Source organism: Periophthalmus magnuspinnatus, chromosome 16 (genome assembly GCF_009829125.3).
Source record: "Periophthalmus magnuspinnatus isolate fPerMag1 chromosome 16, fPerMag1.2.pri, whole genome shotgun sequence".
Classification (NCBI taxonomy): domain Eukaryota; kingdom Metazoa; phylum Chordata; class Actinopteri; order Gobiiformes; family Gobiidae; genus Periophthalmus; species Periophthalmus magnuspinnatus.
The window spans coordinates 27,083,819-27,109,523 of record NC_047141.1 but is presented as its reverse complement, the minus strand read 5'-3'; the positions used below and the strand labels follow the sequence as shown (position 1 = coordinate 27,109,523).

At 40.1% G+C, this 25,705-nt stretch overlaps 1 protein-coding gene across 1 annotated transcript in view; it reads left to right on the top strand.

The window, feature by feature from the left end:
* Window positions 1-25,705, top strand: part of atp8b2 (ATPase phospholipid transporting 8B2) — a 40,989-nt gene that overhangs the window by 7,219 nt on the left and 8,065 nt on the right. Inside the window, exons 2-21 of the mRNA XM_033981601.2 lie at window positions 876-934; window positions 1,023-1,136; window positions 8,177-8,275; window positions 9,099-9,160; window positions 10,051-10,123; window positions 11,404-11,474; window positions 11,566-11,645; window positions 13,571-13,729; window positions 14,172-14,260; window positions 14,677-14,873; window positions 17,108-17,228; window positions 17,899-17,986; window positions 18,126-18,160; window positions 18,242-18,401; window positions 19,418-19,606; window positions 20,068-20,183; window positions 20,818-20,982; window positions 21,547-21,658; window positions 24,577-24,682; window positions 25,378-25,627. Of these exons, the coding sequence (XP_033837492.1) occupies window positions 876-934; window positions 1,023-1,136; window positions 8,177-8,275; window positions 9,099-9,160; window positions 10,051-10,123; window positions 11,404-11,474; window positions 11,566-11,645; window positions 13,571-13,729; window positions 14,172-14,260; window positions 14,677-14,873; window positions 17,108-17,228; window positions 17,899-17,986; window positions 18,126-18,160; window positions 18,242-18,401; window positions 19,418-19,606; window positions 20,068-20,183; window positions 20,818-20,982; window positions 21,547-21,658; window positions 24,577-24,682; window positions 25,378-25,627 (2,345 nt within the window). The remainder of the gene's footprint in view (window positions 1-875; window positions 935-1,022; window positions 1,137-8,176; window positions 8,276-9,098; window positions 9,161-10,050; window positions 10,124-11,403; window positions 11,475-11,565; window positions 11,646-13,570; window positions 13,730-14,171; window positions 14,261-14,676; window positions 14,874-17,107; window positions 17,229-17,898; window positions 17,987-18,125; window positions 18,161-18,241; window positions 18,402-19,417; window positions 19,607-20,067; window positions 20,184-20,817; window positions 20,983-21,546; window positions 21,659-24,576; window positions 24,683-25,377; window positions 25,628-25,705) is intronic.

Genomic DNA, 25,705 nt, shown 5'->3' with positions numbered 1-25,705 from the left:
CCTCCCACACATCCTTTTGTAATGATGAGTAAAAACACTGATACAACATTTAGACAACTGATAAACTGTATTGGTCCACACAGAACATTACTTTGTTACAATAGTTCAATCAGTGGTGGAAAGTAATGAAGAGCAAGTAGTAAAGTACTCTACTACGATTGAAAGGTTTTTATTCTGCACTCTTCTCTTTTAATGGTAATTTTATGATGATTATTTGTGATTATTTATGTTTTGATTTGTGTGATTTTAATGTCTTTCTTATTCTGTAAAGCACTTTGAATTACCTTGTGTACGAATTGTGCTATACAAATAAAATTGCCTTGCCTACTTGCTGAACAGTAAAAAGTACTTTTCATACGATTGGAGGGGTTATTTTGACTTTGTTCGTGTAACAGCCTGACTAAAATTTTGGATTTCAGGCTTTGAGCAAACAAAAAAAAAAAACAACACAAAATCCATGAGAAAAATTAAGACATTGATTTGTTTTGCTGTTGACCAAAGTCTGTATCATTTTAAATCAATATCACTCCATTTAACACTTTAACAAATTAACAACACTTTTACTTTTTACTCTTAAAGTACATTTTTAAAGTAATTATCAGTAAGTATAATTTTTATGTAGTACTTCTTCCACCACTGAGTTCAATAGTACAATAATGTGCGGGCTCGCCTTTTACAGATCTGACTCCTATATTCATCTGCTTGTCTCCATGGAGATAGATTAGTTTAATGACTCACTGTGAAACAAATCTCCGTGGAGCTGAGCAGGCCTTTAAAACGTTAAAACAGGAAAAATTGATGATTCGATATCTGTATTTCTGTTTTTGTTTTGGATGGCATCATTTATGACTCATTTGTGTGTTGTTTTTCTGCAGAGGAGGAGAGACGGGTCAGAGCCAATGACAGAGAGTACAATGAGAAGTTCCAGTACGCGGTAAGACGCTATTTACAAACACGACTTCACTGCACAGACTGTGTAACTATGGTAACATAAGGAACTGTGTCTCCTCCATTTGATTTAGAGTAACTGCATCACAACATCGAAGTACAACATCATCACTTTTCTGCCTGTCAACCTGTTTGAGCAGTTTCAGGAAGTGGCCAATACGTACTTTTTGTTCCTGCTCATATTACAGGTGAGGTGACATTCAGGAAAAAGTCTTAAGCCTTTCAGTCTCCTGTATCAGATCCTCTGAGACTTAAAGATAGTTTAAGAATAGACTAAATCCCACCTCTTCTCTCTGGCATTTAATTCTAGCTAGACAGGATATTTTGGTCTTTTCTTGTTGTATTTTTAGGCCCGAGCCCCTACAGGGCGTAGGGCCTATTGCTTCCGCAACGATGAGTGCGAAGCACTCATCGTTGCAAACTGTCTTCACGAAGTTGCGCGCGAAGCGCGCAACTTCGTGGCAGCACCGCGACCTTGCACAGACTCCTGTGTCCTAGCAACCCATGCCGTAGGCATGGGTTTGCATATTTGTTGTTGCTAGCATGTCAGCGTCAACATCGAGTCAATGGGCGAAGCCCATTGACTCGATGTTGACGCTGACATGCGTCAACAGGAGTGAATAGCAGGAGTCGTCTCCCCCTGCACAGACTCCTGTATCCCAGCAACCCATGCCGTAGGCATGGGACATGCATATTTGTTCTTGCTAGCATGCCAGCGTCAACATTGAGTCAATGGGCGAAGCCCATTGACTCAATGTTGACGCTGACACAGCGCGAAGCGCTCATGTCCCCAAACACACTCCTGGCATCGCGCCCTATCCAAGCCCCCATGCCGCAGGCATGGGCCATACTTATAACTGCTAAAATGAATGGAAGTCAATGGGAGGTCAATGGCGGACCCCAACGTCATGGCGAATGACGAGCGCGTTAGCGCTCGTCATTCGCCATTGACCCCACGGTGACGTGGGGAAAGTCGAGAGCTTTCAAAAAACGTATAATATGTCATTGTAATGTTATCGGATATATTGTTTTTGCTAAAATTATTATTATTTTTATTATTTTTTTTTTTTTTTTAGGCCCGAGCCCCTACAGGGCGTAGGGCCTATTGCTTCCGCAACGATGAGTGCGAAGCACTCATCGTTGCAGACTGTCTTCACGAAGTTGCGCGCGAAGCGCGCAACTTCGTGGCAGCACCGCGACCTTGCACGGACTCCTGTGTCCTAGCAACCCAAGCCGTAGGCATGGGTTTTCATATTTGTTGTTGCTAGCATGTCAGCGTCAACATTGAGTCAATGGGCGAAGCCCATTGACTCAATGTTGACGCTGACGCAGCGCGAAGCGCTAATGTACCCAAACACACTCCTGGCATCGAGCCCTATCCAAGCCCCCATGCCGCAGGCATGGGCCATACTTGTTACTGCTAAAATGAATGGAAGTCAATGGGAGGTCAATGGCGGGCCCCGACGTCATGGCGAATGACGAGCGCGTCAGCGCTCGTCATTCGCCATTGACCCCACGGTGACGTGGGGAAAGTCGAGAGCTTTCAAAAAACGTATAATATGTCATTCTAATGTTATCGGATATATTGTTTTTGCTAAAAATATTATTATTTTTATTATTATTTTTATTTCTTCCTCTTCTGCTCTTTGAGCAGTAATTTGACCCCCTGAACATATTCAAAAACTCACCAAATTTTGCCCATAATTCAGGTCCGGCGAAAAATTTATTTTTTTATGTAGTGCATCATTGGGCATAAAAAAATGGCGCGACAGCGCCCCCTGCAAAAGTCACTTTTTTGACGTCAATGGGAGACGTCGACGTCAACTTTTTCATACAGCCACGAAATTCGGTACACGCATTCTTCAAGTGATGCCAAACAAAAAAGATTATTATGGCCACGCCCCCTGACGCACCGGAAGTCGGCCATCTTGGATTGAAAATTCCAAAATGCCGAGTCAGCGTTTTCGCTGACCTCGCATTTTCGTCAACTCCTCTGAAGGCGCTTCATCTGCAAGGCTGAAATTCACTGTACATCATCTAGACAAGTGGGGCATCAAAAGTTATCCAATTCATGATGATCCCTACTACGGTTTCCGTGCGGCGAAGCCGCAAAATTCCATCAGAATTTTTGCAAATTTCAAAAGTCTAAATTTGCTCCCGTTTGCGCATGCAAAGTCCGATTTGGCTCAAATTCGAATCAGTTGTAAAACTTTCGGGCTTAAAGCTACTCATTATGGTAGAAACTAAATTGGCGCGATAGCGCCCCCTACAGAACACCGAATAAATTTGTATGGAGGACCGAAAATTTAGTTTTCCCAAATGTTACCAAATTTGACACAAAATTCCATTGGGTCATCCCAATCAATAAAGTCAATCAGACCTATGTCGTCTTTTGCACCGTGTTGCCATGGCGATGCGCCAAACTGCCAATGTTATCCTAATGGGAAACCTCACAATTTTTCCCATTCATGGGAAAAATATTAGTTTCATGGAATAATGTGAAATTTGACACCATGACTCTTCATGTCATCCTGATCAAAAAAGTCAATCAGACCCATGTCATATTTTCCACTGGGTTGCCATGGCGATGCGCGAAAGCGCCCATGTTATCCTAATGGGGAAATTTCCAAATTTTCGTACATTTCAAAGTCTTATAACGACTTATTACCGTCAACGACGGACATAAAATTTGGCACAGTGATTCTTCAGGTCGTCCCCGTCAAAAAAGTCCGGGGGGCCAAGTTTGTATTTTGCACGGTGTTGCCATGGCGATGCCTGGAAAACCCATGTTGTTGCATTTTGTGCATCAGCACAAATTGACTTGTTTGGTGACAAGTGCAGCCCAAAGCCGCAATAAAAAAGGGACAAGTGGCGCGTTAGCGCCACCCACAGGGAGTGCCGGGTCGGCCAAGTGCGAAGCACGGCCCGCGAGGGCCGTTCGATGCCGCTTGCGGCTTTAATTAGGCCCGAGCCCCTACAGGGCGTAGGGCCTATTGCTTCCGCAACGATGAGTGCGAAGCACTCATCGTTGCTGACTGTCTTCACGAAGTTGCGCGCGAAGCGCGCAACTTCGTGGCAGCACCGCGACCTTGCACAGACTCCTGTGTCCTAGCAACCCATGCCGTAGGCATGGGTTTGCATATTTGTTGTTGCTAGCATGTCAGCGTCAACATCGAGTCAATGGGCGAAGCCCATTGACTCGATGTTGACGCTGACATGCGTTAACAGTAGTCAATAGGAGTCGTCGTCCCCCATCGCCCCCTGCACAGACTCCTGTGTCCTAGCAACCCATGCCGTAGGCATGGGACATGCATATTTGTTCTTGCTAGCATGTCAGCGTCAACATTGAGTCAATGGGCGAAGCCCATTGACTCAATGTTGACGCTGACGCAGCGCGAAGCGCTAATGTCCCCAAACACACTCCTGGCATCGAGCCCTATCCAAGCCCCCATGCCGCAGGCATGGGCCATACTTGTAACTGCTAAAATGAATGGAAGTCAATGGGAGGTCAATGGCGGACCCCGACGCCATGGCGAATGACGAGCGCGTTAGCGCTCGTCATTCGCCATTGACCCCACGGTGACGTGGGGAAGGTCGAGAGCTTTCAAAAAACGTATAATATGTGTTTCTAATGTTATCGGATATATTGTTTTTGCTAAAAATATTATTATTTTTATTATTATTATTATTATTATTTTTATTTCTTCTTTCATCTGCTCTTTGAGCAGTAATTTGACCCCCTGAACATATTCAAAAACTCACCAAATTTTGCCCATAATTCAGGTCTGCTGAAAAATTTATTTTTTTATGTGGTGCATTATTGCGCATAAAAAAATGGCGCGACAGCGCCCCCTGCAAAAGTCAAATTTTCGGGCGTCAATGGGAGACGTCGACGTCAACTTTCTCATACAGCCACGAAATTTGGTACACGCATTCTTCACGTGATGCCAAACAAAAAAGATTATTATGGCCACGCCCCTTGACATACCGGAAGTCGGCCATCTTGGATTGAAAATTCCGAAATGCCGAGTCAGCGTTTTCGCTGACCTCGCATTTTCGTCAACTCCTCTGAAGGCGCTTCACCTGCAGGGCTGAAAATCACTGTACATCATCTAGACAAGTGGGGCATCAAAAGTTATCAAATTTATGATGATCCCTATTACGGTTTCCGTGCGGCGAAGCCGCAAAATTCCATCAAAATTTTTGCAATTTTCAAAAGTCAAAATATGCTCCCGTTTGCGAAAGCAAAGTCCGATTTGGCTCAAATTCGAATCAGTTGTAAAACTTTTGGGCCTAAAGCTACTCATTATGATAGAAACTAAATTGGCGTGATAGCGCCCCCTACAGAACATCTAATAAATTTGTATGGAAGGCCGAAAATTTAGTTTTCCCAAATGTTACCAAATTTGACACAAAATTCCATTGGGTCATCCCAATCAATAAAGCCAATCAGACCTATGTCGTCTTTTGCACCGTGTTGCCATGGCGATGCGCCAAACTGCCAATGTTATCCTAATGGGAAACCTCCCAATTTTTCCCATTCATGGGAAAAATATTAGTTTCATGGAATAATGTGAAATTTGGCACTATGACTCCTCATGTCATCCTGATCAAAAAAGTCAATCAGACCCATGTCATATTTTCCACTGGGTTGCCATGGCGATGCGCGAAAGCGCCCATGTTATCCTAATGGGGAAATTTCCAAATTTTCGTACATTTCAAAGTCTTATAACGACTTATTACCGTCAATGACGAACACAAAATTTGGCACAGTGATTCTTCAGGTCGTCCCTGTCAAAAAAGTCCGGGGGGCCAAGTTTGTATTTTGGACGGTGTTGCCATGGCGATGCCTGCATAACCCATGTTTTTGCATTTTGTGCATCAGCACTTCCAATGTGTTTTGACTTGTTTGGTGACAAGTGCAGCCCAAAGCCGCAATAAAAAAGGGACAAGTGGCGCGTCAGCGCCACCCACAGGGAGTGCGGGGTCGGCCGAGTGCGAAGCACGGCCCGCGAGGGCCGTTCGATGCCGCTTGCGGCTTTAATTTTTTTTTATTTCTTCTTTCTTCTGCTCTTTGAGCAGGAATTTGACCCCCTGAACATATTCCAAAACTCACCAAATTTTGCCCATAATTCAGGTCTGGTGAAAAATTTATTTTTTTATGTGGTGCGTCATTGGGCATAAAAAAATGGCGCGACAGCGCCCCCTGCAAAAGTCAAATTTTTGACGTCAATGGGAGACATCAACGTCAACTTTTTCATACTGCCACGAAATTTGGTACATGCATTCTTCAAGAGATGCCAAACAAAAAATATTATTGTGGCCACGCCCTCTGACGCACCGGAAGTCGGCCATCTTGGATTGAAAATTCCAAAATGCCGAGTCAGCGTTTTCGCTGACGTCGCATTTTCGTCAACTCCTCTGAAGGCGCTTCACCTGCAGGGGTGAAATTCACTGTACGTCATCTAGACAAGTGGGGCATCTAAAGTTATCCAATTTATGATGATCCCTTTTACGGTTTCCGTGCGACGAAGCCGCAAAATTCCATCGGAATTTTTGCAATTTTCAAAAGTCAAAATTTGCTCCCGTTTGCGCATGCAAAGTCCGATTTGCCTCAAATTCGAATCAGTTGTAAAACCTTCGGGCCTAAAGCTACTCATTATCACAGAAAGTAAATTGGCGCGATAGCGCCCCCTACAGAACATCTAATACATTTGTATGGAGGACCGAAAATTTAGTTTTCCCAAATGTTACCAAATTTGACAAAAAATTCCATTGGGTCATCCCAATCAATAAAGTCAATCAGACCTATGTTGTCTTTTGCACCGTGTTGCCATGGCGATGCGCCAAACTGCCAATGTTATCCTAATGGGAAACCTCCCAATTTTTCCCATTCATGGGAAAAATATTAGTTTCATGGAATAATGTGAAATTTGACACCATGACTCTTCATGTCATCCTGATCAAAAAAGTCAATCAGACCCAAGTCATATTTTTCACTGGGTTGCCATGGCGATGCGCGAAAGCGCCCATGTTATCCTAATGGAAAAATTTCCAAATTTTCGTACATTTCAAAGTCTTATAACGACTTATTACCGTCAACGACGGACATAAAATTTTGCACAGTGATTCTTCAGGTCGTCCCCGTCAAAAAAGTCCAGGGGGCCAAGTTTGTATTTTGCACGGTGTTGCCATGGCGATGCCTGGAAAACCCATGTTTTTGCATTTTGTGCATCAGCACTTCCGATGTGTTTTGACTTGTTTGGTGACAAGTGCAGCCCAAAGCCGCAATAAAAAAGGGACAAGTGGCGCGTTAGCGCCACCCACAGGGAGTGCCGGGTCGGTCGAGTGCGAAGCACGGCCCGCGAGGGCCGTTCGATGCCGCTTGCGGCTTTAATTTTTTTTTTTTTTGCCTATGCGTCGTATTTTTTCTACATGATGTGAGGGTTTTTTTGGACTTTTGTGTGAAGCACTTTGACTATAAACAAGAGGTGGTGATCCTAATTTATTTAAACACGGCGAGTACATCTTAACCATTATTTTGGTGACATAAATTAAACACATAATGATAATGTAACAGTAGTATAACACATTTTAAATTATATCTTCTATGTTCCAAACCAGATTTAAACCTATTTTGTAATTTTCTGTTTGGAAAATCAACATTTTGTACAAATCTATTTTTGATCTAGATTGTTTTAAGATTAGATTACTCATATTTCCTCATCCTTATCTTTAACATGCACTTAAACAGTTAGCTACTCATTTATGTAATGCATTATGCAACTGTGTGAGCATTACTGAACAGTGTAAATTCACAGAAAGTATTTGTCACTCTCACTTTTGCCCTTTGGATTCACACCTCACAAATACCACCATATAACCTCAAGACTCAAGCATTAGCCTAAAATATACACTACCAGTCAAAAGTTTTATTCAATATTCAAATCCTCAAAGTATCCACCCTTTGCTTTGTCAAAAAATATTCAGTAGTTATTTCTTTTTTTCCTTGCTACATAATTACATAGATCTTACTTCATATATTTGACGTCTTCCGTATGTTTATAAAAGTAGTACAAATAAAGGAAAAAACATTGAATGAGATGGTGTGTTCAAACTTGACTGACAGTGTATTTATATTTTAACTTTTATTATTTACTTGTTGCAAATGCTCTCAGTTATATCGTGTCTGTGCTCAGAGTATAATCCCATACTTCGTTGTGTGTAGTTGATACCTCAGATCTCGTCTCTCTCCTGGTTTACCACCATCGTGCCTTTAGCTCTGGTCCTGAGCATCACTGCAATAAAGGACGCTACGGACGACTACGTGAGTGTTTGACATAGAACTGTGCAATATTTCACAAAAGAATCGATATTGCAATATTGACAGACGCATTAATCAGTATGACAGCAAACACCAATACATCTACATCTGACAGAAATATTTTTAAATGAAAGTCCGAAATAAGCACAATTTAATCTTGTGTTTGTGTCTGTAAAGTCTGAGTATAACTATGAAAGGTCCTATATAACAAAAAAACTGACTTGTGAACTTTTATCCATATTAGAATGTTGTTACATCCTCAAAAACATACCTGAAGTTGTGTCTCCAAAGCTCAAAATGCTCTGTTCCACCTTGTGATGTCACAAAGTGGTACTTTTCAAGCTACATTTTACCTTTAGTTCAGTAGAGATTGGCAATTCCAGGGTTGAAATCATCCAAATGATTCTAGTGAAGGTGTGTGGAGTTTAAAGACACAGTGGAGCACTTCCTGTATTACCACATGATGACATCACAAGGTGGAACAGAGTGTTTTCTGTTTGAGAGAAGAACTCAGCCTAAATATGCAGAATGTGTGAATGAAACAAAACACAACACTGGGTATGTTTTTGATGAGAAAATATTATACAATAGATGAGAAAATTGCGTAATATGAAAAGTATTGTTTCAAAAATATATAAAGATATCACAATAATATAAATATTTCAGTATGCTTAACAGCCATATCACATATCGCAATCTGTTCACATATTGTTCAGTCCTGGTTTCTCCCTCCTCACTCTTGTTTATGGGAGGATAAAATAACAGTAAAACAATTCAGAAGCTTCAGTTACATAATGTGCTCTCGCTGCATTTTGTTTCTTTGTAGTTTCGACACAAAAGCGACAACCAGGTGAACAACCGTCAGTCTCAGGTCCTCATCCGCGGCTCGTGAGTCTGATGTTTTCACTTCATCTTGTTATATATCAACCTGCTTTATCCAGTTTTTCTTTGTAAATGAATAAAAGTCTCCGTAATGTGTATGGAAACACAGTACCGCAGTGTCCACATCTAATTGGGAAACATTTTATTGATTGCAAACTTGTGAAATAGAGCCGTGTGCGTCTGTCTGACATTTTGAGATGAGAGCTGATTGACTTTTGAGTATTGAGTAGCTGTATTGTTGCATTTCCCCATGTGAAAAAGCTATTCCAAAAAACTGCAATGTGCCAAAAGTGTTTGCAACAGCTAGTTAAACTGATTTAAATACCTACTTCCTCCTTTCCTGGGTTTAAACTCCGCTACCCAAGCTGTAATACAACGGACTGTCTGAATTTAATTGGATAATGATGTTTTTTTATTCATCTTTGGCGGTAGATTAAACTTAATTGTAATATTAAGTTCATCACACTATAACAGATGTCTCCTTGCCATTCCAGATAAAAGTAGTGGTGGAATGTGACAAAGTAAAAGTAGTAAAGTACTGTACATATACAATTTTAGATATCTGTAGTAGATTTTAAAGTACACAAAAATATACTGATGAAAACAGCCAAAAAAAAAAAAAAGATAAATTGAATTGTTTCTGTTGAACAATCAAAATCACAACGTTTGAAACTTTATTAGATCTCAAAACCAGCTTGAAAATACTTCTTCTACCGCTGGATAAAAGGCATAATACCACTAAAATGCAAAAATGTTCAGATATTGCTCTATACATCAAATACTTGCTTTTAAAATACATTAGCATACATGTCAATTATTTCAGGAGTGAGTCTTCCACAAAAACAGCTCTGTCCCCTCATTATATTTTACTGACTGTCTCCTTTTGTTCTCCTCAGGATACAAAAAGAAAAATGGATGAATGTTCGAGTGGGTGACATTATAAAGTTGGAAAATAACCAGTTTGTAGCAGTAAGTATCAGTTTGTCTAAAAGGAAACTGCACAAATCCTTCATTCAAACCAGATCACACAGGATTATTATCGTGGTTCTTATGGTTATGGTTCTTCTGGTTGTCTTATTTTTAATTACACTGATGACATTTCTAGAGGCTTGATACTATCTGTGTCTCCCACTTTACCCTCAGATGTGATTAGGGTCTTGGAGCACTGCAAAAAATATAATTATGTCTTGTATCGGTGAATGACTGGAATTCAAAGTAAGCTATTACTGCAACTGCTGGTCACATTTTTCTATAGCACTTTTCCACCTTCAAGGCACCTTAAAGCACTTTACATCAACAAACCACTCACACATTCACACACAGACACACAGACACTGGGGCTGAGGTGGGTTAAGTGTCTTGCCCAAGGACACAATGACAGTATTAATCTGTGGGAGCTGAAATCGCGCCGCCAACCTTTCTGTCAATGGATCTGACCTCTACCAATGATATTTATGTCAAGAGCGGGATTCGAACAGTCAACCTTTGGATCTGTAGAGCTACTGTCACTCTATATCAGGGCTGTCAAACTCAGTTTCACCGAGGGCCACATCAGCAAAATGTCGCCCTCAAATTTGCATAGATGTAAAAAATATGACTGTGTAACTGCATATCTCCTGATAAACTGACATTTTAGCCATACGTTTTAATTTACAGTGTCGCGGACCACATAAAATGACATGATGGGCCGAATTTGGCCCCTGGGCCTTGAGTTTGACACATGTGCTCTATATCAACTACACTCGCTACGTGACATTTCTGACTGGGTTTGAGATCATTTAACTGGAAATAAGAAAATACATTTGCAAAAGGACAGGCCGCCACCTACTTATTTCCATGGAGATGTTATTGCTTTACTTGAAATGTTCCATAGTATGGCATTAAATGTGTGTATCTTTATAAAGTCAATTAGAAGGTGATGCTACAAGGTCACGTCTACAGGTCAGATCTATGGAGAGGAGAGAGTTAGAGTACAGGTGTTTATGAGCAATAAAATCATCTGTAATTGAATAAATGCAAAATGAATAAGCCACACTAGTGTTAAACTTATCTCATCAAGCAGGTGGATCCAAGTAAAGGTTACATAGTGTATCTTTAAACACAGACATTATTTAAACAAAGAGTGATATTCTGAATTTGTGTCATACTCTTTTGTACAGTGCAGTTCAGAAACCATCCTAGTTAATCAGTGCTAACACAGTTACAGTGAAGGATGCTCACTTTCAACTGGTTTGTGTCTCTATTTTCAGGCTGACCTGCTCCTGTTGTCGAGCAGCGAGCCTCACGGACTCTGTTACATTGAGACCGCTGAGCTGGACGGGTCAGATCCTCTCACTCTTCACAATGTGCACAGGCTAACGTTACTGCACTTGACACCTCGCTAAAGTGCTGTGTGTTTGGTTATCTTGCAGAGAGACCAATATGAAAGTGCGCCAGTCTGTCTCTGTCACGTGTGAACTCGGAGACCCAAACAACCTGGCTGCGTTCAACGGTGAGATGCTGAGGCTGGGTTTACATCATCCTGGTTTACTCTGGGTGTAGACTGAGTTTGGTCCAGGTTTAGTCACAGGTTTAGTCCAAGTTTAGTCCCAATTTTCATGAGCTGAGATTTCAATTATATCACAATTCATGCCGTTACTATTCTTGTCTGCTATTAAGGAGTAACTAAAGCTCAATATTTATTAGATATTTTCTTTGCACTAATGGGAAATTTTGTTGTTGTTTTTTTTGCCTATATGACCTTTAAAGTTTGAACTAATCACTTCTATGATTACATTATATCATTACAGATTCAAACTAAGTACTAAAGTGTTTCATTCTGCTATTTATTTATTGCAGCTCATGATTTTGAATAATATTGTACATTTAGAATAGTTTTGGTGGTTTAAATCTACTCTTGAGTTTTTGTGACAGTGGTTTTACAGTGAGCTAATGTTTTATTATTGAACAGGTATAATGAATGAATGAGTGAGTATAGTTATGATGTTAAAACTAGTTTTGACATTCAGTTTCAGGGTTGAGTCTCCATTCTCTTTTTTATTTTCCTTCCTTTCCTTTCTTCCTTTTTTCCCTCTTTTCCGTTCTCCCTTTCCTTTCTTTCCTCTCCCTTTTTTCTTTCTTCCTTCCTTCCTTTTCTTTTTTTTTCTTTATTTTTTCCCTTTTCCCTTCCTCCTTTGTCCTTTTACTGTGAATGAATAATTGGATAACCTTCCCCACATTGTGTCTGCCCTATACTGAAGCTAATACTATTTGTGTGCGTGTGTGGGGGGCGAGTGATGTCTAAAGTGCATTAAAAGAAGGGCCTTTTGTGAGTATTTCCACTTGAGACATCTATTTTTGAGTGTAGAGCTGGTTTAAACATAAAATCACCATTGAATCATCAGCCCTTTATTAAAGAGCACATGTTACGCTAAACATACTTCATGCCATCACAGAAATCATAACATACTTCTGCCTTGGTCTGTTTCCATCTCAAGATCTCAAATCCTCTGTTACACTAGCTCAGGGGTGTCAAATTTTCATCGAGGGCCACGTCAACAAAATGGTTGCTCTCAAAGGGCCATATGTAACTGTAAGATAAATGTCATTACGTTTTAATCTAGTTAATTAACCGTTTCTATATTTATTACTTATTCAAGTTACAAGTATCGCATATGGATTTGCATATACTTGAAAAAAGTCTGTTTAACTGTGTATCTCCTGATAAACTGACATTTTAAGACAGTCATACCTTTTAATTTACTTTGTCGTGGGCCACATAAAATGATGTGGTGGGCCAAATTTGGCCCACGGGTCTTGAGTTTGACACATGTACACTAGATGATGTCATGAGGTGTTGTCTGTTTAGATCATTTAAGCCCTCAAACGTTCTAGTGTTCATTTTAGTTTTACTTGTGCATTTTTAATAGATTGTCTTAAATTTCTGTCTATTTTTCAGTCTGTAATCGTAATACCAAAGCTACTATTGGGAACAAATACAAATGACATCACTAGAACCGCAGCTGAAATAAATCAATGGTTAAAATCCAAATCTTACCGAAATAGAAATCTTGCGTTTTGTTACTGGACTTGCTTTAAGTTCAAGCCCTGTTCTTACTGTTATATTCCCAAGATCAATTTACAACCTTCTTCTGAACCTGGCTGCTTTAAACGCTCACACATTTTGCCCTGATCTGTCAGCATGGAGATTCAGCCAATCTGCTCCCGCCTACCTTCCCTGACAAGGCCTAAATGTCAGCAGAAAAATGCCCACACAAAAGCCAAGCGCATTACGGAGCAGCACACTCAGACACATTTTCCACATATCCTCTTACAAAACACCTGACTGACCACACTGGAGTCTGATGCAAGTGCAGATGGACAAATAGTACAATAATAAAACACTACAAACATTGAATTTTCTACCTTTATATTTAGGTGAAGTTGTGTGTGAGCCTCCTAACAACAAGCTGGATCGTTTTTGTGGGACTCTTTACTGGAAGGACAGGAAGTACTCTTTGACCAATCAGAACATGCTGCTGCGCGGGTGTGTGCTCCGCAACACTGAGTTCTGCTACGGCCTGGTCATCTTTGCAGGTTGGTTTAATAAAAGACAAGAGAAATGACAAAATCAGATGATACTTGTTGGGTTTCATCCTAATACATTTCAGTTTTGAGGGTTTTTAAGTTCATATTTCAGCAGGTTTCAGTTTATTCCTGTGTATTCTTTGATTTGATTGAGCATTTCTGGCAGATACATTCAAAAATTAAGTCAAATAATATATATCTACAAAGTAATACAGAGCCAAAGCAGTTTTTTATTCATTTAATACATGCAAACATTCCGTCCCTCACCCCAGAAACTTCCTCCAGCTCCTCCAGTGGGACCCCAAGGCGTTTCCAGGCCATAGTCCCTCCAACGAGTTAAGGGGAGTCTGGAAGTCCCTGCTTAGACTCCCACCCCCGCAACATGGCCCCGGGTAACCAAAAGAAAATGAAAACAGAGACATTCACTGTAACATATTGTATTGTATCCTAGGTCCAGACACAAAGCTAATGCAGAACAGCGGCCGCACAAAATTCAAGCGAACAAGCATCGACCGCCTCATGAACACTCTGGTCCTCTGGGTAAGAACTGTGCACTCACGATATTAAATCAATATCAAACATTTACCTCATCTAACCCCAAAATACTCCATGTCTGGCAGTGTTGTCTAAATTCAATCTAGATTTTCATACAAAGAAACAAACAATACCCATTACATGTCTGAGTCTATGAAATAATATACTTCCCCATTGCTGTATTGATATCATAATTGTATGGATTAGGATTTGGATGTATTCTTAAATATAACTTGTCTCCCGGTACTGTAAGTTATATTGAGTATTTCTTTAGTGAATGACTGTTTAGTGTTTTGATTATTTGCACATACACTACCTCAAAACTGGGACTAAATCAACACCGCACTAGACCAGGAGTATTTTTCCGGGAGCCTTATCATGTGACAGATTATAATTCACATTGATTTGTTGCTTCGTTTCAGATCTTTTGCTTTCTGGTGTGCATGGGTATGATCTTGGCTGTGGGTAACGCTGTGTGGGAGAGGGAGGTGGGCTCTCTCTTTCAGAGCTACCTGCCCTGGGACCCACCTGTGGACAGTTTTATCTTTTCTGCCTTCCTCTCGTTCTGGTCCTACGTCATCATCCTGAACACTGTAGTGCCTATATCTCTCTATGTGAGGTAAGCCTTGTGTTGCGTTTATACTGCTGTTACTGCTTAAAGGTGCACTGTGTAACTTTTCTGGTGGTGGGTCCATCACCTGCTCGTCTCCATGGAGATGTAATTGCTTTGCCTGGACTGTTCCATAATAAGGATTCAAAGGCAAGGCATGGCAAGTTTGTTTTTTTTATAGCAGAATTCATATGCAAAGTAATTCAGAATAAGAAAGACATTAAAATCACAATACAAATAAATAAAAATATAAATGATCATCATAACATCAACATTAAAAGAGAACAGTGCAGAATACAAACTTTCTCATATGCACAGCTAAACAGAACCATTTTGAGCCTGGATTTAAACATTTTCAACTTATTAAACACTTTTGTTTCCATGGAGACCAGCAGGAGACACCAGGCCAAGTTAAGGGTCTGATCTGTGGATAGGTGACCCCCCCCACCCCCACCCCACCCCCACCCCTTACTTCACACTTAAGAAGTATTTTCCACATGTAATTAAATACCTTTAACATACATACATTTAATTTTGTATTGTGCTGTACTGTGTTGTAATATTCTAGTAGCAAAACAAGAATATCTCCATGGAGACAAGCGACAGATCGGCCAACAGAAAAGTTGCATAGTGTAGATTTAAGTGAGAAATGTTGAGTGTTGTTGGTACTAGGTTAGATATAGATATTTGTTTATTATTGTTTTGAGTGTTCAGAGTATTGACGTCTGGCTCTGTGTAATTTAGTTGGTCCCATAGTTTTATACAGTTGAAATAAGACATCACTCTCCACAATGGCATAATATCAAAAGTATATTATAGTACATAGTGTATTATAGTACGTATAGTCCATCTCAATAAGTAATATTTTTGCTATGGCCTCCACTCCCATTTCTTTCGTAGATATTTAAGATATATATAAGTATAATCTGCAGACCGAGATCTTATTCCACTGTTGCTAATTTGCGTAATTTTGTTTTTACTTCATCAAACAGTTAAATTACATTACACATTTAAACAGGTGCAGGTCTGATTATAAATGCTTCTTACCAGATTAAATTTTGTTCACAATGTTCCAATCTATTTTAGAAACCTGAAACACTTTGCACTAATAAGAGTCAGATATAACAAGTGATCGTCTTAATATTAACATAATCTTGAGTCAACTACTTTATTACTTTAAAGCAATAAAAATATCAGATTTCTCTTTGCGGTGTGCACTTATGTAACAGACGCAGTTCAAATTATCTGTAATAGAGATAAGAGAACTTTTATTTGTTCCACATTTCCAGAGCTGCAAACTGGAGCAGGCAAGAGTAACACCAGGAGATTACAGAATGCAATGAAAAATGCTGACTGCTTAACTATAATATTTGAATTTACAGGAGTTTAAGATATAAAAAGTTGTAAAAAATAATAAAATATAGCACTGTGCAAGTAGATCAAAACTATTATCTACAGTAAGTAAATAATTATCATTGATACCAGAACATTTAATACCAGATCACATGACTGCATAAGGTTAAGAACCAGCTGCACCAAAACTGACACGGGAACGAGGCTTTTAGCTGTTTTGCTTCCCAAAAATGGAAAACACGCCAAGGAAAAGTAAAACTGGATACGTTAGTGACACACCTGCAATTTAATAATCTGGTAACAAACTTTTATACACACACCTGCATCTGTTTTTAATGTTTTATATGGACTTGAATAATTTTGTTTTGTTTGTTTTCCTGCTTGTATTATATTTCAAACAGGTCACCCACGAAAAATAAGTTCTTCTGTGTAAAGATAAAGAAAGAAATGAAAAGAAGTGGCTATGACTATGTTTTTGCACAATACAGGATAGAACTGGGTGAAAAGTTGATATAAAAAACTAATCTTGAGCTGATTCCTGTGACTTTCTGCTTTTTTGGTGGAAACTCCACATCGTGATTCACAAAGTTTCATTTAAATGTAGCTCTATTCTCAAATACAGATACTTTTTTCCTGCCCACTCACCTCAGTAATAATCTCAGGGAGTAAAAGTTGACGTGAACTTTCAAAAGAAGGAGATGACTTTAGTTACTTCTGCACGCCAATATAAAGATAAGTGTACAAGAATCGTGATAAAATCGAAATCGTGATTTGTCTCCCGGAAAAAAGTGATTTTTTTTTGCATATTGCTCACCCCAGTAGAACTTATCAAATAGATGGTCATGTATATTTAAGTAACAATTTTTCTTTTATATTTTTTTCTGTCTCAGTGTGGAGGTGATCCGACTCGGACACAGCTACTTCATAAACTGGGACAGACAGATGTTTTGTTCACAGTGTAACACGGCAGCAGAGGCCAGGACCACCACTCTGAACGAGGAGCTCGGGCAGGTGGGCTTTATGTAACGTATAAAGGGCTGAGAATCGAAAGGGCAAAAGTGATATTCAGGTAACTATAATGGAGAGAGGCAAGAAGGGTCCAGAATGTTAACCAACTTTACGTGAATATTTTAGTTCTCAATGCACTTTTAATCCTTTTCAGACATATATTTTTTAAAAACTAAAATTGTCAATAGTTGTTTTCATTTGATTTACATAACACAAGGTTAAGGTTACACTGTATTTGTCCCCTTAAACAAATGTGTCACCTACATTTGACCCATGCTTCAACCTGTCAGGAACCAACCAAGTGTCAGGTCTATTGCTTAAAGATTAGCTATTCTGCGTGTTTTAGATCACAGCTCACCTCAACCACACCTCTAATCACCCAGAAGCCCTATTTATACAAGCCTATCCCCGGCAACGCCATCTGTCTCCGCTACCTTGACCTTTCCCTCCCATCCCGTGTGTCTTGTTCATCTTTCAGCCCAAAGACCTCACCATTTTCAGAAAGGAATCGGCTCTTTAATCATCAATAACATCTTCATCATGTACCATTATCATTGTGTTGTCCTTGTTAGTGACCTACAAGTCTTCTAAAAAATCACTTGTGCCTTTATGATTCTCAGTCTTCAATATTAAAACGTTTTGTTATTAAAATGATTTGGTTAAATGTGCTTAGGTTGAGTACATCTTCAGTGACAAGACTGGAACTCTCACCCAAAACATCATGACCTTCAATAAGTGCTCCATCAACGGACAAACATACGGTAAAAATCTGGCTTTCTGATTCAGACCCTGATTCAGTCCGGTTTTAGTGTTCATGTTATTCCATTGTTTCGTAAGATATTTCCCACCACAATACTCTACTGTAACCTATAGTCTAATAGTTTGAACTTTCTTGATCAGGGGAAGCTACAGATCCACTGGGGCCTCAACCAAAAGTGAGCGACATCAACGATTTTATGATTTTATATTTGCGTTATTTCACATTGTCTTATTTTGATATAACGTGTTTATTCTAGAAACTGGACTTCACTCCTTTCAACTCTCTGGCGGACCCAAACTTCTGTTTCTATGACGACACGCTCCTAGAGTCTGTCAAAGTGGGCGACTGTTGCACGCATGAGTTTTTCCGCCTCCTTTCTCTTTGTCACACGGTCATGAGCGAGGAGAAAAGTGAAGGTGTGTATCGTAGGATTTAGTGTCAATAAACTATATATTATACATATTCAGTCATTTACTTCAGTAGAGTTATTCATTTACTGGACTCAATGGTGGAATAAATACTCAGTCTTACTACTTAAGTAAAAGTACAGATACAGGGGTAAAAAATACTCAAGTAAAAGTATCACATGAAAAATGCGCTTAAGTAAAAGTATTAAAGTACCTGTTTAAAAATGTACTTCAAGAGTAAAAAATAAAAGTATTTTGCAGAGATTTTTTAGAAATATTAAAGCATCAAATGTAGTGATTTTGATAAATAATTTAGGGTGTTTTAAGTGATTCAATCGATTTCTAAATTTTTCTAGCTGGTTCTGTGCATTTGTGTATTTGGTTTGGTCAAAGTTGGGATGATAACTCAAACTAAATGTGAAAATAAAACTAAACTAAAAATAAGTTTCGGCCAGTCTCAAACCATAAAGAAAAGTACAGATACCTGCTCCCAAAAGTAAAAAGTATCCACTGTAAAATGTACTTATGTAAAGTACAGATACCTAAAAACTTCAACTATTGTACTTTACTTTTACATTTGTACTTTGTTACATTCCACCATTGGCTGGACCATCTGACTGGTAAATATGAAATTCATGGCTAATTATTGTATATTTTGCTTCTCTGACTGTGCAAATTGACTTTTTAGAATATATGTATTTATTAAGTTAGTTCAAAGTATAAACCGTTTCAAGAACTGATCGATCTTTATTTTTTATTTCTATTTTACTTGATTAACAACACAGACTTTTAATGATGCCATGTAACAAAATATAGTCTCATTTCTTCCTCTAACGTCTGAACACTGCTCCAAACCACATGCTTTAACTGACAGAGGATTGACTATGACCTGAAAAAGACCCAATCTGATCATTGATGATTAGAAATTACTTGATTAAATTCTTGATTACAATGTGCCATAAACATTACAACATCCTTCTATGGCCTTTTCACTGTTTCACTTCCCCGTTTGTTGGTTCAAACAGGAGAGCTGGTGTACAAAGCGCAGTCTCCAGATGAAGGCGCTCTCGTGACCGCAGCCCGTAACTTTGGCTTTGTGTTTCGGTCACGGACCCCTGGGACCATCAGCACCACAGAGATGGGGCGTCCTGTCACATACGCCCTGCTCGCCATTCTCGACTTCAACAATATACGCAAGAGGATGTCTGTCATTGGTATGTTCCAGAGCTAATGTAATGTGCCTTATAATGTAACCACCCACTTATAATACAATATAACAGGAAACAATATGCAATTTAAATATGACCTTCATCTTAAGAAATCAACCTAAATGAAATAGTTTTAATATCACAGTAAATGAAGATTTAGTTTAATACATTTTGTCACAGATTGATGGTATTAGAGAAAGCCCCATCACGTAAAATGTATCCAAAAAGTACACTAAATACATTTTCAAATTAAATATTTTCATTATGGATGTATTTATTGCACTAGAAAGCCTTAATAACTCATAAAACCTTGTATCTTGACTCTCCACAAACCTCACTCTTGTTTGGGCCACCACTTGTCTCCATGGAAATGTTTTTCCTTTGGCTATAATGTTCCACAGTATAGCACAAAACGTATCTATCTCCATGGAAAATGTTTCAAAGTATCTGGCATTATGTTGTCCCAGTGCGTAACCCTGAGGGGAGGATCCGTCTGTACTGTAAAGGAGCTGACACTATGCTGCTGGAGAGACTGCACCCAAGTAACCAGGACCTCATGAACGTCACCTCAGATCACCTGAATGTGAGTGTGCGCTGCCCTCTAGTGTTTACTGAATGTTGCATGTTTGCAGTACTAATGCAGATCATGCAGTACTAAAGCTGAATGTTCAACATCCCACAGTTCAGCTGATGTACAGAACAAACATGCTCAGTCTGGCAATACACAGAAATTACTCAGCTGAGAGGAGTGAAATTTTAAAGTAAACACTTTAAGAACAAGATAAAGTTTGTGTGTCTGTGTGATGTCAAACAGTAGAACAGTCTTGGGGAACAGCACAAGTATTCACAAATGTAAACCTATACATGCACACATTATATTTTTACAGTGTAGATCTGAGCACAAACTATTTGTGCTTGACGATTATTGTTATCAACCTATAATGTTGACTAAAATACAACAGACTTTAGACTGTGTTTAGTCTAAGGGTATGACTTTGTAAACAGTTTGACTTGATAATGCATCTACAGGAAGCATATTACAAATGTGTATTACTTCATCCCACTTCCGTTTAGAGCAAAGAGACTTTCCTTAAAATGACAAACTTGTAAATGGGCTACATTCCAAGTACATGTGACTTCTTTATTCTTCTTTTCATGCTTAAATGTTTTATATGTACTGAAGAAATGATCAGTGTTAAAGTGTATTTTGTCTGTAGGAATATGCGGCCGATGGGCTGAGGACCCTGGCTCTGGCCTATCGGGACCTGTCTGAGGAGCAGTGGGAGACGTGGTCTGAGAGGCAGCGCAGCGCGGAGAGAGCATCCGACTGCAGAGAGGAGAGACTGGCTGCAGTGTACGAAGAGATTGAACAGGACATGATGGTCAGACTCTGCTCATCTGTTCATTTGCATCTAAAACTGAAAGTTATAGCCATGTACTTTTTGCCTGAGGTTCTTCCCCAATTCAAAAATGAACTGAACCACAAAATAGGAACCTGTGTTTATTTTCAGCCATTATGTAGATTTGAAGAGCAGGGATTTTTCCCTTAATCTCTCTTTCTCTCTTTCTTCACTCTCTAAATGAAGTACATGTAAATGTGGAATGCAGCAGTGTAAAACATGTATGCAGTCTTTTTTTACGTCTCTGTTTGTCTCCATGTTATGTTATTGTTTTGCCTGGAATGTTGCACAGTATGGCATGTTATGTTTTTATTGCTAATCACATCTTGCCTTTCCACAGATCTGACCTGTAACTTGGCCTAATGATCTAACCTGCTTTTCTCCATGGAGATAGATTTTGTTTGAAGTTTAATTATTAGATGTTTTACTGTGGAATATTACCATTACTGTGCAAAGCAATAACATCGGCATGAAATGTTACACAGTGCACTTTTAATAAAATGTTATGTCACTATTAGAATGGTAATAGGATTTATGTGTGTTTAGCTCTTAGGTGCCACAGCGATTGAAGACAAGTTGCAGGAAGGTGTCCCAGAGACTATAGCTGTCCTTTCTCTGGCCAATATCAAAGTCTGGGTCCTCACTGGGGACAAGCAGGGTGAGTCTGGTGATCTGAATGGATGCAGATTTTAATCCAAAACCGTTAATTTTGTCTTCTTTTATATATTAGTCTTCTTTTATATAATAGTGAAAGGCAATACAGTAGTTGACATGTTTCGGCTGCTAGCTCTAAGCCATCTTCAGAACTGTCACTGGTCATGGTGGTGACGTGTCGTATATCAGTCATTGTTACTGTTGCCCGGTGGTCTCTGGAGGAGGGTGTCCCAGGTGTGTGAAAAGAGATGGTGCTGTCCCTGCTAATTTTCTGATTTCAGTGACCTGGTGCAGCATTTGAACTAGTTGTTTTTTGATCCAAAGAACCATGTCCAATGACACGTCACCACTGAGACCAGTGACAATTCTGAAAATGCCTTTATTAGTCCCACAGTGGGGAAATTCCAGTATTGTACTGCACAGTTAAAGAACAGAAGGAAAATAGATAATAGATAAATAGCTTAAAATAATAATAATAAAAAAAAATTGACTTAAAAATAAACTAAAAATAGACTTTAATATAACATCTATGTAAAGTGACTTAAGTATTGCACATAGGTGTGGATGAATGACACATGTTCAGTGTTAACAGTGTTCATTGTACAGTCTGACAGCAGCAGAAAGGAAAGACCTGCGAAACCTCTCCTTCACACAGCGAGGGTGAATCAGTCTGTCACTGAAGCTGCTCTCCAGGGCAGACAGAGCGTCCTGCAGGGGGTGAGACTCATGGCCCAGCATAGAAAAGACCTTAGCCAGGACCCTCCTGTCCCCCACCTCCTGCACTGAGTCCAGAGGACAGCCCAGGACAGAGCTGGACTTCTTGATGACCTTGTCCAGCTTCTTCCTCTCCCTCTCTGTGATGCTGCTGTTCCAGCAGACCACACCCTACAGGATGGCTGATGCCACCATAGAGTCATAGAAGGTCTTCAGGAGTGGCCCTCTCACTCCAAAAGACCTGAGTCTGCTCAGGAGACAGAGCCTGCTCTGGCCCTTCCTGTACAGTGCATCTGTGTTGTGAGTCCAGTCCAGTTTGTTGTTCAGATGAATACCCAGGTACTTGTATGAGTCCACTGTCTCAATGTCCCTTCCCTGGATGTTCACTGAGGGGGCAGTAGGGTGGCGTTTGCGGAAGTCCACCACCATCTCCTTGGTCTTCTCTGCATTGATGATGAGGTGGTTCTGCTGACACCAGTCCACAAAGTCCTGCATTAGTCCTCTGTACTCCACATCGTCATCATCCTTGATGAGGCCAATGATGGCAGAGTCATCAGAGAACTTCTGCAGGATGCAGCTGTCCGTGTTGTGTTTGAAGTCTGCAGTGTAAAGGGTGAAAAGAAAGGGCGCGAGGACAGTGCCCTGGGGCCCCCCACACTGCAGGTCATGAGATCAGACACGCAGTTCTTGGCTCTCACAAACTGGGGCCGGTTTGTGAGATAGTCCAGGATCCAGTCTGCCTAGTCACAGTCCACCCCGGCAGTCTCCAGCTTGTCCCTCAGGAGCAGTGGCTGGATGGTGTTGAAAGCACTGGAGAAGTCAAAGAAGAGAATCCTCACAGTGCTGCCGGGGTTCTCCAGGTGAGACAGTGAGCGGTGCAGCAGGTAGATGACGGCGTCCTCCACTCCGATGCCAGGCCGGTACGCAAACTGCAGCGGGTCCATCGCTGAGCTCATGGTGGAGCGGAGATGGCCAAGGACCAGTCTCTCCAGTGTCTTCATCAGGTGAGATGTTAGAGCCACCGGCCTGAAGCTGCTGAGCTCCTTGGCCTGTGGCGTCTTGGGCACCGGTACCACGCAGGAGGTCTTCCAGAGTTGTGGTACCACCCTCAGTTTTAGGCTCTTATTGAAGACATGCTCCATAACTCCGCACAGTTCATCTACACAGGACTTAAGGAGCCTGGAGCTGATGCCGTCTGGTCCTGTTGCCTTCCTGGGTCTGATCTTCTTGAGCTCCAGTCTCACCTGGGCTGTAGAAAATGACAGTGGCAGCCTGGGGGGATGGGTGAGTCCATGCGTATTGGTGGGCTGAAGAGCAGAGGCAGAGGTGTGAAGAGGTACAGGAGTTCCCCATTGTCCAGCCGAGGAGGGGAGAGCAGGCAGCTGGGTGGGGGGAGGGGTGGGTGATTGGAAGTGAGGTCGTTCACCCACAGCAGGTCCCCCTCCGTCTGGGCAGGAGGTGCTTTGAAGCCTGAGATAGTCTTTAGACTTCTCCACACCCCCTGGATGTTCTTCTCCTGTAGCTGTTGCTCCATCCTTCTCTTATGGCTGGCTTGGCTTGTCCTGATTTTCCTCCTCAATTTCTTCTGTACAGCCTTCAGCTCCTCCTTGGTCCCTGACCTAAAAACTCTCTTCTTCTCCTTCAGCAGAGCTTTTATGTCAGGGTTGATCCACGGCCATGTGTTAGCTAGCAGCTAACATGTGTTAGCTAGCAGCTAACACATGTCAACAAGCCAAATACATTTCCTACTGTATTGTTTTAAAAAGAACCCAAGTTGCTGGATGCAGGAATGGTTTTACACAGTGCAGGAGAATGTTCTTCATTGTTATTGCTTTTGCACAGAGGTGGAGAGTATTCAGTTACATTTACTCAAATAAGTCTGCAAGTGTCAAAAGCTTTATGCTGAGAAAATAAAAAAAGATTTGAACATTTGTGTTTCTTGTACAGCTCCTTCAGATATGACATTTTTATTGTTTAATGGTTTGTTCTTCAAATTTCATTAACTTCAAATTATAATTGTGACTGTTACTATTCCAATTGTAGTTATAGTTAATTCTGTACCTTATTCCAGTTTCCCCAATTTTAATGTAATTTTGAACCACTACAGTACTTCTTCTTAAGTAGTATTATTTTGAAGTAATGGTACTCTTACTTAAGTACATTTTTGACATTACACACATTACACTGTCCACCTCTGTCTTCCCACAGAAACTGCAGTGAATATCGGCTACTCCTGTAAGATGCTGACAGACGACATGGCGGAGGTCTTTATTATCAGTGGAAACACAGTACAGTGCGTGCGACAGGAGCTCAGGTTTGTTGCGTCAAGTACAGTTTTATCACTTTATGGGAGAGATAAATACCAGGGAGATACACTGCCAGTCTTTATGTTTTACTACTTTCTACATTTTAGACTCTAGAAATATTCTTTTTCTAGATTTTTTTTTTTAATATTTCATATTCAAATCCTCAAATTATCCACCCTTTGCTTTGTTGAAAAATATTTACTATAATTATTTTTATTTGTTTTTTCTTTAGTACATAATTCCATATATTTTGCTTCATATATTTGATGTCTGAATTAAAAAAAATAAAAAATAAAAACATAATAAAAAAAAAAAAAGAAAAACATTGAATGAGCTGGTGTGTGCAAACTTTTAACTGGTAGTGTGTATTGAAAGGTAAATAATATCACCCTTGTTGTCCTTGAAATATACAAAATTGAAATATCAAGTATATTGTCTAAGAATAAACTATTTAAAATTCCGATAAAAACTATTGAAAATGACAATAAAAAGAGCAGAAACCTAGTCAAGGATAATCTACCAAACAAGAGTTTAAAGAGATAGTTCTGCCGTTTTGTGCAATACTTGAATCTCAACCAAGACAATTACATGCACATTTTAACACCTATATAAAGATATATAGAGTTAATAACAAAGTATAACCATTTTTTGCAAAAACTACTGCACCTGTGTTAAATCTTTTCACTGTTCACTGTCTGTTTAGAGCTGCGAGACAGAGGATGGTGGAGTTGTCCCAAAGCAGAGAAGAAGGAAAAGAAGTGTTTGCAGAGGCCTGTTTTTTGACGCCGGATTTGAGAGGAGGTCACAGAGAGGTCACAGAAGAAGAAGAGAAAGTGGAACAACAGCCACCGTCTCCAGTGTCTTCAGTGTCTCCAGCGTCTCCAGCTCCTCCACTCAACCTCATGGACAACATCTCAGGGGAGTTTGGGCTCGTAATCAACGGTCACAGTCTGGTATGAACTGCATCAGCTGTACGTGGATGTCTATGAGGGGTTCACGCTCTCACACATCAAAACTGGCATTAAACCGGA